Here is an 18,531-nt window from a genome sequence, read left to right as displayed (position 1 = left end):
AAAAATATGTGATAAATGCGTAGCAAGTTTGCCTGTCGCATTTCATGGCCCTCATTATCGGGCGAGGCCGAGACTTTGACTGCTTGTAAGCGGTCTGTTATCTTTTTCACTGGCGTGTCCAGGATCTTTTCCTGCAGGGGGCTCAGAGGGGCTTTCAGATTTATGCGGGGGCTTAATGGCTAAAATTGCCAAAAAACAGCTGATGTTTTTAACAAAGTGCGGGGCTTCAGCACCCAAAGCCCCCGGACACGCCACTGTTTTTCGTCCATGCTTTTTACGGCCTATTGATCAACTGACCACCTGATTGACAGACTGACCTACCTGATCATTGTTTCATATTCTTTGTCTTTTTCCTTTTGATTCTTTCCACCTCCTATACATTACTGAGGCATCAACATTGGCTGGAGAAAATGTGTTGGGTTCATTCAGTAGAGATATCACACTTAGCAGGATTGTTCTGTGCAGACAAGCAAAGAAAACATTGTTAGATTATTACCGTACTGACGCGAGTATAGTCCCACCTTCGAGTAAAGTCCCACCCCCAAATTTTCGAAAAATTTCAGAAATTAAAAGGAGTGTCCCAGGACCTAGACCTACATGCTAGGATCATTCATGGTTGACCTAAAAAAAAAAAAAAAAAAATTTTTTCAAATTCAATGCATTTTGAAATCATTAATAGACTATGACATGAATACAAATTATCAATTTTCATATTAAAAATACAAAATATCTTGAATTTTTATTTTTTTATAGGTCAACCATGAATGATCCTAGCATTTAGGTCTAGGTCTAGGGACACTACAAAACCGAAAAATAAAAAACTTAAAAAAAAAAAAAAAATTTTTTTTTTTTTTTTTTTGAAATTGAGTATAGTCCCACCCCCAATTTTGAAAAATGTTCACCCAAAAACGGGGTGGGACTATACTCGCTAGTCAGTACGGTACTTAGCCTTGCAAATGTAATCCCCCTCCTGTTCATTATGTGAAGCGCATTTGTCTCCAATGTAACAAGTGATTTCAGAGTTACAAGACGTCATTATTCAATCGTGAGGGAGGCCGATAGAGGTTACCAAGAATGTACAATCCGGTGTTGGGGTCAAGTGTCCCAATGGTGATTCCAAACTTGGGTGGCCAGTCTCTTGATTAAGGTCACAGTTGTGACTGAAAATATGAGGTACGTCATTTTGTGTAAAGATCGTAAAAGTTGAAATATTTGCAACATGCTATTTGCAGCTCTAGATACTTACTGCCTATTCACTTGGTATTTACATGGGTACTACAGGACACTTTGTGTGGGGTTCCACCTTTCTGATGGGTTAGTATGTCTCGTCTCATGTTGGATGTTGCAGTGGAAGCACAATTATGCGGTTGCGTCACCAGCATACAGAAAAGCCGCACTTCTATGCATGTGTATACGCACCACGCCACGGGATAGGTTAACACACGCAATTCGAAATGGCCACTGTGACATTCAATATGGCGTTACTCTCAACTTGAGACGAGACACACTATTATATAGCTCACCACTCTGAAGATAATCTTCTAGTAGATGGAAGTATTTTATTAGCTCAAAGATAATGTATTTTTACATGGGTACTAACCTGACACTTTGTGTGGGGTTCCACCTTTCTGATGGTAGTTCACCACTCTGTGGATCATCTACCGGTGGATGGAGAATAGATATGCATACATCACCATTCTGAAAGAAAAACAAAGGGAGTGTTTTATATTATTGGTGGTGAAAGTAATAATTTCTCAAAACTGAAAAAACATGTATACCCTCTAAGTGACTAACTGATGAGCACCATATGTATTACTCAGGTCCGTAGCCAGGGGGGATGCAGCGAGTGTGATGCACCCCCCACCCCAAAAAAAATTGCAAAAGTATACAAAAAGTCCCAAAATTTAAGAAATTTGGGGAAGAAAGTCAACTTTTCACAAAATTGCCCCCCCCCCCCCGGAAAAAAGTCCACTTTTTCAAAATCAGCACCCTTACCTGTGCACAATGAGTTTACAACTGTACTCTAATTAGCTCGTAATTGGCGGGACTCATAACATTGTGGATTGATATAGAGTGACATACACACAGCTGGGCGCATGACCTATGTGAACTGTGCTTTTCGTATTGCGTGATTGATACACGCTTTTGTGGATTTATGAGGGCATAAGTTGGGACTTTATTCACTTGCGCAGTAACTAAAACCGAATAATTCTCGCCTATTAAGAGCTGATCTAATTGCCACCCGGCACTCAAATTCTGCTAGCTATAACCATGCTAGAGTTCCTAAATTTACAAACATCGAAAAGAATACATGTACTTTTACATGTCTTTCAGGATATTAACCTACTAGGATAGTATCATGTAAATGACTCATAATATGTTTACAACAGCTGTATCACTAACACCACGCAGCTATAATACACTACTTACTTCATAAATATTTGGATGCCACATTTTAGTTACAAATCTGAAGCTAGGGGGAGAATATGGATAATCTTGTGGAAATTTCATCACTGCCTGTAGATGTATAGAAAGAAGAAAACAAACAAAAACAATTAGGAATGGCAGATATATCAATAATCAATTCAAATATATGTGTTGTTCAGAAAAATAATTTTTGTGTGCAATGAGCTACTTGAAACATTTTTTCATTCATTCATTTATCATTCATTAAAGGTTTATTACACAATTGTCATAGCAGTATAAAAACTGAAATGCAACAATTTTACAAAAGTACACACACCTATACTCGTACCACAGTCTAAACGAGGAGACAGAAAAGCATAGTGTGTGAAGTGTGTTTGGGTGTACACACTCTACATACAAAACGAGGAGTTTTCACAGGAATGTGAGGAGGTGTGTGAGGAGAACTTAGCACAAATACAATTATGGAACTCCTCGAATTGGAGGCAAAAATGCCAGAAAAAGATGTCCTAACCTATTATAGGGTTCTCCACTTTGTTTTCATCTTTGTCATTCACTAGCCTGTTTTTGCAACACTGTTAAATAATTACATACATGTATAGATGTGTCTTGCCTGGAATTTCTTACAGTACATTTACATGTATGGAGCTCTTCATCCTATCATTCTAAAAGTCAAACTGAAGTATCACACAATCTCACCAACTACCAAGGGTGAAATTAAGCGGGAGATGGGAGCCGTTTGGCCCCCAGAAACTCTCCAATGGCCCCTGGTTCCATCTCATTTGTAGTTGACCAGGGGACACTTTTCTCACAAAACTTGCCCCCTGGATAGTGAACCAAAAATATCAAATTTTAAAGCAAATGGAGCTTATTTAACCCATCCTGATCCAGCATTATCAGCATATCTTTGTTTTTATTGGCCCCTTGGTAATTGGAAGTGGCCCCTGGTTTCATCCAATCTTGGTGAACCAGGGGCCACTTTTTTCTGCCAAAATGGCCCCTCTTATTTTCACCCTTGCCAACTACATGTGCTGTACTCTTCAGAACAAAAGTCAACAACATTAAATGTACAACATGATGTTACTTTACAAACTTGAGTACTATGGAGTGAGGGGAAACACCTTGGAATGGATAAGGAGCTGGATAACATCTCGTACCCAAACTGTAGTCGTAGATGGTGAGTCCTCAAGTGCCGTCCATGTGGCCTCCGGGGTTCCACAGGGTACCGTGATGGGCCCACTGTTGTTTCTGCTATACATTAATGACATCGGAGAGGGAGTTGACTCAAGTATTAAGCTTTTTGCAGATGACTGCGTTTTGTTCAGACAGATTAAGGGAAAGGATGATGCGGATAAACTTCAGAAAGATCTAAATGAAGTTGTTGAATGGTCCCACAGATGGCAGATGTCATTTAATGCCAAAAAGTGTTCTGTGTTGAAAGTCACCCAGAAAAAGGAACCTTCTGTCCATCAATATGTCATGAGTGGAGAAGAACTCGCCCATGTTGACCAGCAAACCTACCTTGGAATAGAGCTGACTAAAGATCTCAATTGGGGACCACACATCCAGAAAGTTGTGACAAAGGCTAACAGAAACCTGAACATGGTTAGGAGGAACCTCAGCAAATGCACAACAAAGATCAAGCGCCAAGCTTACCTGTCCCTCGTAAGACCAAGTCTTGAATATGCGCAGACTGTTTGTGACCCTTACCAGCAGAAGCATATTGAACAAGTGGAAAAGATCCAGAGAAAGGCAGTGCGATTTGTAATGGGGAATTACGACAGGACAGCAAGCGTCACATCAATGCGAGAGAAACTTGAATGGCCAACCTTACAGCAAAGAAGATGTGTTGCCAAGCTCACCATGTTTCACAAGACTCAAAACAACCAGTCAGCGGTAAACATCCCAGAATACATCCAAAAGCCAAGCAGAATGGTTCGTGGTCAGCACAGCCAGTCCTATATCAACATCCAAAGTAGCACCAATGTGTATCAGTTTTCATGTACTTCCCCAGGACGGTCAGATGTTGGAACCTACTTCCAGTCTACCTAGTTCAGATCCCAACACATACAGCATTCCAACATGGTCTCTGGACTCTCATCAACACTGGGCAGATCATCGTAAATAGACCCAGAGATCCCAACTTCAGGTCACGACTTGGCAGCTGCAGTCAACAGCAACAGCCCATCGTGATCTACTAGCTTCTCCAGCTGTTGGATTTTTACTTGCACTGTAAATATTGTCTGCACGATTGTCTCGATGTGAACACATGTGATGTTACCTTGCCACCCTGGTCAAGTATACCTTCTTAGGTCCTGTTCCAGTATCAGCGTAGAAGTAGAAGTAGGATATATTTTGCACAAAAAGTATATACTAAAATTAAAACAAAAAAGATTTCTTAAAATACTAAAACTAATTCTATTACCATCATGGCCCACTATTGAAAAGCACGCACTATGATTTGTTCAAATGTGTCACATGAAAGCACCATGAAAGCACTAATGGGCGGGTTAGTGTAGTGGTCTTCTCACTCGCTTCTCACCACTGAGGCCGGGGTTCAATTCCCAGCGGTACCACATGTGAGTTTGGTTGCCGATCCATGCTCGTCCTCGCAGGTTTTTCTCCGGGTGCTCCGGTTTTCCTCCTGCATCTAAAATCGGACCTCTTCCCATATTCCTGTCCCATCATATCCAGATGGCATCCCTTGAATTTTCCTAAGAGCACTATTGGGCTTAGCCTGGCTTCGGCCGAATGTTATAAATAAATGTGCCCAGAATGCGTATACATGGATCGCAATGAAGGATGCACATTCTATGGAGAGTATTACGCGAGGTTACGCATCCATTTTTCCCGCAATACACGCTGTAACTTGTGCTGTGGATACACATACAGCCGTACGCGCTTAACCTTGATGTAAAAAACTTCAAATGTTTGGCCAAAAAAGTGATATTTTCTTTTTAAATTGCACTATTTTTGTGGTAAAAGAATAGAAATAATAAGAAGATGTACATGTAGTTTCACCCCAAGGCACTACATGAAATTTTGAAGCTCTTCATTTCTTCTACCCTGGGGATTCTCCCGGAAAGACATTGCTATATGATTTCGGTCAAAATTGATTCTTTGCCAATATAGTAGTAATTATAACTAGTTCTAGCCGCTTTAACCACAGATTATAGAAGGACTATATGGGGGATTTAGAGTCATAATTATGACTTTAAAAAATAATTTAATACAATTTGACTAAATCAAGTATATTAATTATTATTATAACATGTTTGTTGGGTTGTATGTCCATTCTCTCTGGCTGCACACAAGGGTCACTGCCCTAATAATCTCAAATACTCTACATTTAATAGGAAGTGAGTGAAATGATTATGAATCAGTCACCAATCTATGACTGATTGAATCAACTTACTTACATTCAATGTAACTCTCTCTCTCCAATTTTAAATTTATTTATTTGAACTACGTAGCTTGGAGCACTTTATTGGCATTATGTTATGTACAAGAATCTATAGTCATGATAGTGGGTTTTTTTCAAGTTTCTTTTTTTATGTGGGTTTTTTCCCCTATTTTTATTGAACTTCGTGGTACAATGGCATAATACAATGTACCGTATTCATTGATTAACCACCCATGCCCCTATAAGCACCCACCCTCAGCATGCTCAGTGACTTTACAACAAGCAAACTGTGATATTATTAACTGCCCATGTAAATTTGGATCATTCTATGAAACATATCGTGGACTGATGTTGATGAATGAATATTTTGGGCAATTTTTTTACATATAATTATATAAACAAAAAGCATCCACCCAAAATGACTTTGTTAACAGTGGCGTAGCTAGGGGTGGGCCGGGTGGGCGACTCGCCCACCCTGGAAAAATCTGGGGGGAAATTTTGGAGGAAGAAGGAAAAAAAGAGAAAGGAAAGGGGGAAGAAAAAAGAAGAAAAGGGAAAAAGAAGGGGAAAAGAAAGGAAAGAAGGAAAAAAAGAAAGAATGGGAAAGGAAAGAAGAGAAAAGGAAGAGGGAATGGGGAAAGAAAGGGTCACGAGGGAAGGAAAAGCAACAGAGAGGAAACCTGAATAAATAAAAAAGAGGGAAATGAAAACAAAACAAAAGGGAAGCCTAAGAGGGATGGGGGAAGAAATAGGGAAAGGGGAACGAAAGAGGGAAAAAGAGGAAAAAGCAACAACTTGCATGTTTATTGTGGGGAAGCTATTCATGCACAGGGAAGGAGTATAAGAAAAGGGAAGAAATTGAAGAATATGAAGAAGCAGGGAATTTAAGGAAGGGAACGGAAAGTGATTTGAGGGGAAGTAATTTGAGTAAGTGAGTGGAAGGGGGAAGGAATGAGAGAAAGGGAAGAAACTGAAGAATATGAAGAAGACGGAAAGAGACAGAATGGAAACTTAAGGAACAGAAGGGGAAGTAATTGGAAAGTAATTTAATGGAAGGGGAAGGAATGAGAGAAGGGAGGAAATTGAAGAATGTAAAGAAGAAGGAAAGAGAAACGAAGGGAGAAGGGGTAATAATTTAAGTGAATGTAATAGTGAATGTAACAACTTGTTATTATCAACTCAAGAATATCAGTATTGTTTTATTGTATTGGTCTTTATTGTAAATTCATTTTTGTGTCCTTTCAGATAATTCTAAAATCAAAACTCAACATTTTTACATGGCAAAATTTTCACATAAAAACGTTCCAAATGTATGCAAGGAGGCTTCTCCTGATGGTATAAAAATGCCACAAACCCATGAGCTTCCGGGGGCTTCACCCCCTGGACCCCCACCAGGGGCCCTAAAGCGGGCCCCTGGACCCCACGCCAGTGGTCGCTCCACTCGCTATGCTCGCTTCGCTCTAGTATTTATTAACTTGGGGGAAATTTTTGAAGCCTTGCCCACCCTGGCAAATAGGGCTGGCTACGCCCCTGTTTGTTAAGGACCCTGGGCAGTTAGGGGCTGTGCAATAATTATGAGCCCTGGGGGAGGGTAAAATGGGGGGGGCAAGAAATTTTAGCGAGCCAAAAGGGGGGCAAGCAATTTTTTTTTTTTTGAGAGGGGGCAAGTGATTTTTGGCACACATTCATGGGGCGCCTTTTTAATAAAACGCTCTAAAAAGGCTTAGGAAAACAGTACGGAAACGCTTAAGGCCGTATAAAATTAATGTTTTGGTTCTCGCCCAGAGGATTTTCATGAATTGATGAGGGAGGAGGTGTTTTTTGTTTGTTTGTTATTTTTTCAATGTAAAATTAGCATTGTCAGTAGTTTTCGGTCTTCTCCAACAGTGCTCGAGGAAACGATGAGGCCCTTTTTTTTTTTTTTCAATGTGAGATTCTGAGGGATAAACCCCTAGAGTACCACAAAAGACTTGGAAGTGATGCTTGTTCTTTAATAAACTTATTTATATGTATGAAGATTTCATAAATCATTCCAAAGTAAAAAAAAATTAAAAAAAAAAAAAAAAAAAATAAAAAATCTGACAAATCCCAGAAATTGAGGAGGGAGGGGACGAGAACCAAAATATTAATTTTACACGGCCTAAATATGCAAATTTTCCTGCTCGCTGCGCTCGCAACAGGTATGTAGACCATTTAAGGTTTGTAAATTGGGATCCCAAAAATTTGGCATGCGCAGGGGGGGGGGGGGGCAAAGAATTTTTGGCGGGCCGAGAGGGGGGCAAGCGATTTTGGCAGGCCGAGAGGGGGGGCAAGCGATTTTTGGCGAGCCGTTTGGAAATTTTACCCGGGGCCTCATAATTATTGCACAGCCCCTTAATATGGTACATGTCATGCTTGAACTATAAATTACAGAAAGGTTATGGGTGGTTTTATACATTGCTTGTTTTCTTGGTCTCTGTAGTATTTGTAATTTAAAATATCCCTACCCCATTACTCAAAATGAATGACATCAAAATGCATACAATTTTATACAAGTGAAAATGTTTATGCTACATTTATTTCTGTGCTATCCACTTTCAATTACAGCAATCGTACACATACATGTACAAATAAAAATGTGTGAATATATACTCCTTTTATGTGCAGTTTCAGTGTGTGGAAACTTAGAATTGTTTAATTTTAACAAGTGAAACTGTACAAAAATGTGCAAAAAATTACACCTGCAAAATGTCCACTTGTTTTTTAATGACAAATACACTTGTATACTGAATACAAACATGTAGAATATAAAATGTCAGTTCTAAGTAAGGCATTTGTAAAATTGCATGATTTTTAAAAAGAAATGCAGATTTTTTTTATTTCAAATTTTTTTTTCTTTTTTCCAAAAAAATTCGCTAAAATCAGATTTTTTCTCAAAATACCATAAAAATACCAAGTCAAGAATAAGAAAAAAACCTTCATTTCGAATTTGTTTTCAAACTACTCAGGAGCTTTGAGACAAACCTTTTTTTTTTGCCAAATGATATTTTGTATATTTTTAACCAATTCAATTTAATATACGGTAATTAATATTGCACCACATGAAAGAACTACCGGTATTATTTTGGTCACAATTCTTCTTTTGGTTCAGGTGTATTATGTAGGCCCTATGTGTACCCAACATGTGACAATGAACTGAATTCTATTTATAAATTGCATTTATCACAGAATATGATATTGACCATGTGTTTATAATTCTACAATAACAAAGAAGTGAACTGCCAATCCAATTGTTATTGACTAGAAAGAAGATACCTTACACTTCCCACAATGCATTGTAATTTTCTGTACTGATTTGCTAAATTGCTATCCAGTACAGCATGGGTTGATAGGGAGAAAAGGTACCCTAATGAACAGAGCACATCCAGATCTTGCAAAATGTGTTTATTTCATGACTATTGACCCTTGTTTAGTCTATTCTCAACATGAAAACAAAGGGAACTTGTACAAATAGAAATATCATTTGCGAGGTCATGAGGTGATATATCATGTTGCAAAGGATTCTGGGAAGGGCAAAATATCTTGCTGGTTATTGACTACACTAGATAACCTCTGGTTGCACAAAGTGTGCAGAGAAGATATTTGTGGCACATATTTCTCTTTGTTTATACAGTCTTATGAATGAGAATAGTTGCCTCCCCTCTCTCCGTGTTATTACATGCCCAATATATTGCTATTTGCTTTGTTCCGTGCTCACCCTATAGGCATGCTAGGTGTGTGATCCTTGCTTTACATGCCTATATTTGGTATCCGATACTACATACTGTTTACTAGATAAATAAAAAAACTTATTTATGTGTTGTCAGATCAGATAATTACGTTGACTGATTTTTTATCCTAGTAGTGTCCAAACCACATTTTATAGAACTCGACAATTATCAAATCCCAATCCCAGTACATACATACATACATACATGTAGTCAAATTTGTTGGCAATTTTGCTTCTTTTTTTAAGGGGTACTACACCCATCACATTTTTTTGCGGGTTTTTTGCATTTTGTGAAGAAATGAGGAAAAAAAATTGGTCAAAGTGGTATGCAAAATCAAGGGGCAAATTTTCTCGTTCTTTTGGTGGCATTGATATTAATATAGCTTGCATGCTTTTAATGCTACAAGCCAAAGACAGGTACATCATGACCCGTTACAAATTTGAGGATATCTACAATTTCAGAACTGCTATCGTGAATCCACTTACACCCACATTAATATCATTAATGACAGACTCTAAAAGTACCAAAATATTTTTTGGGGGGAAATGCATTAATTATGCACAGCTTTGAAAACACAAATATGCATCAATTTCATGTTATCAATGAACTTAAACTTATTTTTCCCCCTTCCAGTTGACAATGATATGCAAAATTTGTGTTCGCAAGGCAGCATATTTGTTTCAGGTTTGATAAGGTTGAAATTAAAGAACAGTCAATGCCTTGGTTATCATTTTAGGAGAATTTTTGCTCAGTTTTCTGAGGAAATACGGGAAGCTTATGAAATATGATTTATAATGCATTGTAATGTGAATCGCTATGTTAAACAATGATAACACCTCAATGGAACAGGCTACTGATTCACGTTTAGTAACAGTTTCGTCACTTACCTGTAGCGCATGCTGATATCCTTCCAATTCAAGAAAATCCTATATAAATCCACGAAAAAAGGGTAAAATTCACTGCTTTCGCTTGCCGAACACTTCCGCCATTGATTTAAATGATTTGGTTTTTTTCTAGCGTTGGGCGATTCGATACCATTTTGGTATCGGCTATTTTCCGATAAAATACTTTTATTTTTATGGAAAGTAGGCCTATTGAAAACAAAAATAATTATTCGAAAATTGAAAACAAATATTAAAAAAAAAAAATCTTTCATTCTCTACATAAGCTTAGGAACCGGGGGGCTTGAGGGGCTCAATAATTTTGGTGCGGGGGCTGGACAGCCCCCCAATAATCCTAGGTGAACTTAAAAAATTGTGATAAGGGAACGTTCATAAATACTTTGGTAGGGGGGGCTGGAAAATTTTGATTTCGGCATTTCAAAACTTTTTTGACCCCCCCTCTGTCTGTATGTTAAACCTTTAGAACCCCCCTCTTTATGGACTGAAAACTTTTTTGACCCCCCTTTTGTATACACCCACACTTTTTACCCCCCCCACACACACACACACATAATGAAGGTATACTAGTACTTAATATAATCCGCACTTGTTTCCACTATAGTAATGCTTTATTTGACTAGTAGGCCTATAGTGGATTAAACTTATACAGTTTGAACCTTGTTACAAATTCAAGCAAACAGATCCGCAATAAATTTATCATTTATCAGTGTCACTCTTACAGGCCTTATGTCTAGGCCTAAATTGTCAGGACATCATAAAATATAAATAAATTGCTTTCAAATAAGGTCTCAAAAGTTATTGCACGGATGTATCAGGGGTGTATCCAGCTTTCTTGGTGTGGGTGTGAAATAAAATGTTGGGGCACAGACGAAAAACAATTGCAGTTGCTTTACATACATAGGCCTATATACCGGAGCTTTAAAAAAATGCTTTACTGGATGTGCGAAAAATTTTGTATTTTAATTACTCTATTTACACCTATGATCGGGATGAAAAGGGCTTTATTGTGACAATGTCAAACTTTTGAGACCCCCCCCCCTTTATGGGTGTCAAAACTTCAATCTTCACCCCCCCCCCTTTTGCCACGTTAAAAACTTTTTGACCCCCCCCTTTCGGAAGGTCAAAAATTTCTTGACCCCCCTACAAATTGTCCAGCCCCCCCCCACCAAGGTATTTATGAACGCCGAGGGAAAAGGGGTCTTTGTGATCTAAAGTTAATTTTTATTACTTCCGTGGTCCGGTGCGTGCTGGTGAATTGCGATCGCATGCATATAGGCCGCCTACTACGCGCCAAGCAGACGACCAATGGGTCCATAGACGAATGGGTCAACCGGCTTGTTGTCAAGTCCGTTGATCAGCCAATCAGCGTGATTGTTTATTTCTTCTGTGTGTACGCTTGTCTACGCTTGGCGCACAACTCGGACCACGAAAGTCACAGTAGGCCTAATAAAGAATTAACTTTATATTTTGTAAAATTTTCCGAATGCAAGGGGGGGGGGGACCCCCTTCCGCACCCCCGGTCTGGCCCCACAAAATTTTGTTCAAGTTTCAGCCTCCCCCCCCATGTTGAAAATCTTCCTAAGCCTATACACTAGCGTCTTCAGGTACGGTAGCGAATAAATTGTGTGGTAGACCTAGGGACCGTTCACAAACACTTGTTAGGGGGGCTGAAGCAAAAAATTCATCACAAAATTTTTTCGCCCCCCCCTTTACAGACCTCAAAATTTCAGGCCCCCCTTTGACATGAAAATTGTGGGTCAACCCCATAAAAAGCATATAAACTCAATTTTCCCAGGGGAATTTGTGGTCATTTTTTAGCCCCCCACCCCTTAGGAGGGTCAAAACTTTTCAGCCCCCCCCCCCACCCTTTGCATCCACCCCCTCATAACAAGTGTTTGTGAACGGTCCCCTATACTATCTCGCAGCTACAGCGTTCTGATTTAATAATTCCAATGGATTGTCTATGGGATATGCGCTCCAGCGGCAAACCATGGCGGGCATTGGTGGCGCATGCAACAATGATTTAAGATTTTGTCAAAACTACAGCCGGTCCGTATTTCAGGGTGTGTTTGTTATGTTATATTCATTACAATTAGGTTAAAATTTCGATTTTGAGAATGTTACTTTAAATAAGAATTAATTATTTTCATAATGACTGTAACGTCACAAAATAGCGACCTATCATTAACATTTAAAAGTGTATAGAAACTAGTTTACGCTATATAGGGATCTTCATTTCATACAATTTTTAACAACACCCGAAGTTTTCGTGTTCTTGAGCATTGTAAAGTTGCAATGTTCGATTCCAATCAAAGTAATTGCAAATCTTTTACAAAATATTTTACAAAAACCACGGTTATATGTTATAAAAGATTTGAAACTATAGCCAATGTATTGGTTTTGTGTTGAAATTAATTGTAAACATTAAACAAAACCAATACATTATAATGTATTGATTTTGTTTAATGTTTATAATTAATTTCAACTAACTAAAAAAATTGTGTTAATGTTTTAAACTTAAATTGTCAACAGAAAGAGTCAGCTGATCATCGGGTTTTATGTCTTCTGTTAACAAGAGTGAAAACAAAGGAACCCAAAGAATGTGCAAATTTATAAATTGACTTGCTAGCATCTTCAAATTAAACTCTGAGTCAAGCTTTGTTTAAATTAAAAAGAAAGTTGTAAAGTTGTTGCATCATGATCTTGTTGATTAAAAGTGGTGTTTGCTATACTGGTTTTATTATCACATGTGTTTGTGTTACGACTCGTAATCCCACGAAGAGTAAGTTAAGTTCGTTAAAGTGGTAGGCCTATTATAGTACATACAGCCACACGTACCCCCCACCCCCTCCCCCAACAAACTTGACATTGACTCATTTTAGGAGCGGATGGCAGGGGGCTGGCGGGCCCGCCCCTCCCAAAAAAGAGAAGAGAAGAGGAAGGGGAAGAACGGAGAAAAAGAAGAGAAACGGGAGGAGGGTCAAATTGCACGTAATTGAGTAGGCCCATGCCTAAGTAACCGCAAGACAGTCGGTTCGATCGAACCGCAGAGATCTCTCTTTCTCTTCCATGATCGGAAGTAGGCCCTATAATATAGCCTATAGGCCTGCATTTCTTGAAGGCAGGTCCTCGTCCTAAGAGCATGTGAAAATTACAGCATGGTCCGCGACGGCACCCAAAGTCAGTATTAAGACGGACTCCATACAGACTTCATCGATTTATGCATAGTGCTTTAGTAATTGCGAATCTCAAGTTTTGCAAATTGAGTTCCTGCCCTTACTGCAATTGATTCAAATAGTGTAAAAACGATGCACCAAATAGCTTCAATTGGACCTTCATTTTGACAAATTTTTAAACTTCTCAGGCGGGAACGTCCCCTTCAGACACCCCCTTGTGTAGTGGATAATCATTTTCGCTCTTCTTCCGACATTACCAAATTTTAGCCCTATGTTAACACAATTTATAGGCTTACAGGGAAAACTTGTCCACGGACGGTTTCATGGACCGTCATTTAACAAATTTGCGGCTTTTTCAAACTATAATTTTATACACTAATCACTGCTCAGTGCCAAAATGGTCCACAATCACTTCAATAAAGTTTTCATTTTGCACAAGTTTCTTGCTTCTGAGGGTGTCAGACATCCCCTGTGTCTCGCAAGCTCGACGCGATGCCTTTTTTTTTCCAATGTTATTTTATTTTTTCTAAAAATTGCCCCTCGCCCCCCCCCCTGGCTGCTCTGGATCGACAACTGATACAAAAAGCTGGTATCGCCCATCCCTACAGAGGATGGCACTGATTATTCAACACACGACTTCTACTTTTACCACGGTCATTTCACACGCGTATGAATAGAAATTGTTTTGCGTACTTTTTAAATATTTTTAGAGCACGTTTTTTTCAATATTTTGACAAGTTGACGTCGAATTTTCTATTCTATATTGTTTGGCAATAATGTACGTTGCCATGATAGTTTATCCAAAGTTGTAGTTTTGTGTTTTTGATCGCAAAGATTGGGTATTTTTTATTACGAATTCGAATTTTGTGAACGCCAGCATGGTCAGGAGGATTCGCCAGGGTTCAGAATTCGGGTAAGTGTAACGGTAATTTTGCCTTTTTGGACACTAAAAGGCATTCGATCCTTGATTTTATTGATATGAACTTTGTTCATTTGCAAGCATAATGACATGGGTACCAATTGTATATGTTTATTAAATTTTAAAGAATTTTTTGCCCATGTTTGACCTACGCAAATCGTTAAGCGTGTATTGACAAAACGGTGTGTGTCAGTCCTATAAATATATAGAGGCACGGCGTATTATTGGACTGCGAGCTAGTCTAATACTGTATTGTGTTAGGAACGGCATCCCGGCAGAAAACGGTTGTGAAGAAGACTACTATACGTGGATCGCTAACAAATAGGCGTCCTTAACAACCAATCAACTTTAAGACAAATAGGTGAAAACTGACACTTTCATGATGTTTTGTCATATTTTTTTATTTCACATGATCCGTGCATATATCGCCTAGCTATAAATGAAAAAATATTTTTTTAGACCAATCAAACCAATATATGGGTGTAGTACGCCCTTAAACAAGTCAAAGATGTTGTTTTCATGCTGTGAAATAATGCCCCCCAAAAAAAAAAAAAAAAAAAAGAAGAGGGGAAGGGAGTAATTTTTGTCAGGGCAAGGGGGGGGGGGGGTAATTTTTGGAACAGATGGGCCCGAGAAAATTTTGGCATGTCAAAAGGGAGGGGGGCAAGAGGTTATTGGCATGCATTTATGGCGCAACGTTAATTTAAAAGGAAAACAGTATAGAAATGTTCAATTTTATGCAACATTTCCTGCTTGATATGCTCACATTATAGGCCTTATTTCTAGACTATTTCAGGTATGCAAATTGGTTCCCCAAAAATTGGCATATAATTGTGCAAAGGGGTGGGCTTAGCAGGCCAAGGGGGAGTAGCATGCAATTTTTGGCTAGCCGAGAGGGGGGACAAGAAGTATTTGGCATGCTGAGACGGGGGAGGCACACATTTTTTTGGCAAGCCATTTTGAAATTTGCCCGGGTAGGGAGCGGATAATATTGCACAGCCCCTACAGTAGTAGGTTGACAAAAGTTCATGATATACAATTTGTGACTCACACAAATCAAAATGACAATAGTGTCATTTGAAAATCATGCAGACAATTAAATTGTCACATACTTCATGCATTGTTTAATGTCATTGTCAATAAATATGTGTTTCCTTGCAGGCAAATTGTATTAATGCGTAAGTATTGTGCAAATTGCAAGGACATATTGTACTTTAAAACGTGTGTATGATGTACAATGTATACTGAATGCTGATCAATACTGCATGTGTAAACATGGGAAATGGGTGGGTAATTCATTATCGTACAGTGCAGAGACAATCACATACATTTGCAATGAGTAAGCGTTTATTTTTGGTTTGTTTGGTTTCAAAAAGTTTTGGGATTCAATTTTGATTTGATTTTTAAAAAACACAAACAAAATAATGTAGGCATACATACTTGTGATAAGCCTGTTATCGATACAGTTTTTTAAGTCCATATATCGGAAGCAAATTATGTGACATATCGATACAGTATTGATATATTGACACATTTTCAAGATGCAATTTACGTTTCTTCAATGTTTATTTTAAAAACAATAGAATAGGCCCCCAACATAACAAAACGACAGTGCAAAGTCTTTTGGGGGATCTTCTGGAGGGTAGGGGTTTGAGATGACATGATGGCTCAGCCTGGAATTGGGAGACAGTAATTTTGGATAATCTAACCATATGTGCCATATCGTTTGTGTATCAATACTACAATTGAGTGTACCAACATGTCAAGAAGTCTATGAATTTTCCAGACTGTCGTACATTCGACAATCGATAACGGGCCTAAACAACATGCAAGATATGTTATATTGTTTGGACTTGTAATATTTCGTTCTGGTACTATACACCAGAAAGAAATTACAACACAGTGGCCTATGGAGCACTCAGCAGTATAATTCACATATTAAATCATGCAATACTCGCAAATGCAAAATCAGGATCAACTAAAATTTTTGGAATCAAGCTTTTTTGTGGATATCTACTGAAAAATGCCACAAAAAGAGAATACTAGAATCACGAAATAATTAGCATTAAAGGGGGTAACCCTATTGGTTTTGGATATGGATTGTCTTTAAAATTACATAATAATATCAAATATCTCCCCTTTATGCTGCTTTGTGAAAAAACGAGAGCATTTTCAGCGTAAATGTGAATAAATAGCCAAATTTGCAATCCAATACCTTGTATCGTGAATTGCATTCTGGGTAGGCATGCAACAACAACAATTCCGTTCAGTATGGCGAATGCTGACATGCTGCAATGCCGGGCCCGTATTGAGCGGAAAATATTTGTTTGTTTTTTTGTTTTTTCGTACCGTTTCAGAAAAAAAGGAAACAAAATATATTTCCCCTTGCAATATGTACATTTCAAATGAATATAAAAAAGTTTGGGTTAAAAATGGAGAGGAAAAACCTTCCGATACGGGTTTTGAACCGGTACCTCTAGGGTAAAAGAACGGTAGCGCTAGCCAATTGAGCTATTTCACCAACTGAAATAATCAAGGAATTGTTTTAATTATATACGGCGGACCGTCTCCTCAGCACTTAAGCGTAGTCTCGAGCCAGACTGTATGTGGCTATCGCGAGGATCGACGAGTGTCAGACCGACGCAAACTGTCTGTGTAGGAGACTACGCTTAGCGTAGTTCGCTTTTTTCTCTTCCCATGATCCGAAGTAATTTTTATTGTTTACAAACTGGTATACTTGTAAAAACCGCTGTGATTCATGATTTCTCGGAAATACATCGACTTGGGCGTCAAATTTCAGGATAGTAATGAGAAAAATAGTATCTATTATGTGATACCAAAACCTCATCAACAATGAAAAAAATCGGGGGATGATGCTGTCGATCGGGTTACGGACCTTTAAACCAGTTTTTAGAAGATTTAGAATTGCAGCAATACGGACCTTGAATTAACTGGTCAGTATTCACTATTGCTATGAAGTCACTCATGCATTTTATTAAAATCTATAATTTAAAATCTGCAGCACAGGTTCACCAATTATTGTTAACATCTTTACACAAAATAGTTCAAGGTTTGTCAAATTCATAACACAATCAGTTCAAGTTTTCAAGCTGAAAATAATAACCTTTCAGCCAATAACATGCAGTTTCAGATAATGAGTAATTGTATTTTTTCCCAGTTCATGCTCCTGAAATTATTGTGGTGTGCATGTAAACAATGACCATAGAACAGCTACTGACTGAATTGCTATGCATTGGACCAAATAATGCACACCCAAAAACATGGAATTATAAGGGGCTGTGCAATAATTATGAGCCCCTGGGGCTTTAAATGGTCTATTCATGTTGCAAGCGCAGCAAGCAGGAAAATGTGCACAAGTGTTTCCGTACGATTTTCCTAAGCCTTAGAGCGTTTTATTTAAAAGGCGCCTTAAGAATGTGTGCCAAAAATCGCTTGCCCCCCCTCTCTTTACCCTCCCCAGGGCTCATAATTATTGCACAGCCCCTAATTAGATTCTGTTTTTGTTGATCAAAGTACATTGTACATGTATGAATCAGTGCTGAATTGACCAGGAAATACAAGTTTGCCAACTACAGAGTATCTCAAATTTATCTGGACTGCCCCCGAGGATCTGGGGATAGCGGGGACTTACATGTAGGTGGGGACGTAATTTTGGAGACTGTTACAAACATGTAATAGTCCTGGTGGCGGGAAATATTTTCTTGTACATCCCGGGCAAGTCCCTGCCCCCTAACCCCGGGGCAACTGCCAGAAAGATCAGAAAATGTGTATGAATTTTGAGATTCAAATAAATCATAATATCAAAGAACTTGGATTCCCTTGGTAAATGGATAGGACAGGTTAGTGTTTCCCCCGCTTAAGACCCTGCACAGTTGAGAGTATTCTTTTATAACATCCTGGGTAGATGCCCCGCCCTTTCGAGATGCATTAACATCCT

General features: G+C 38.6%; 1 protein-coding gene across 1 annotated transcript in view; it reads right to left on the bottom strand.

Moving 5' to 3' along the window:
• The window catches only part of LOC140171733 (ubiquitin-conjugating enzyme E2 R2-like), a 32,072-nt gene that overhangs the window by 10,931 nt on the left and 2,610 nt on the right, over positions 1 to 18,531 (bottom strand). The window contains 4 exon segments of the mRNA XM_072195046.1: positions 322 to 356; positions 358 to 457; positions 1,601 to 1,698; positions 2,431 to 2,517. Coding sequence (XP_072051147.1) covers positions 322 to 356; positions 358 to 457; positions 1,601 to 1,698; positions 2,431 to 2,517 — 320 coding nt within the window.

This window comes from Amphiura filiformis, chromosome 15 (assembly GCF_039555335.1).
Source record: "Amphiura filiformis chromosome 15, Afil_fr2py, whole genome shotgun sequence".
In the NCBI taxonomy this organism is placed as follows: domain Eukaryota; kingdom Metazoa; phylum Echinodermata; class Ophiuroidea; order Amphilepidida; family Amphiuridae; genus Amphiura; species Amphiura filiformis.
The sequence above is the reverse complement of the archived record's forward strand: the minus strand, read 5'-3'. Positions and strand labels throughout refer to the sequence as shown.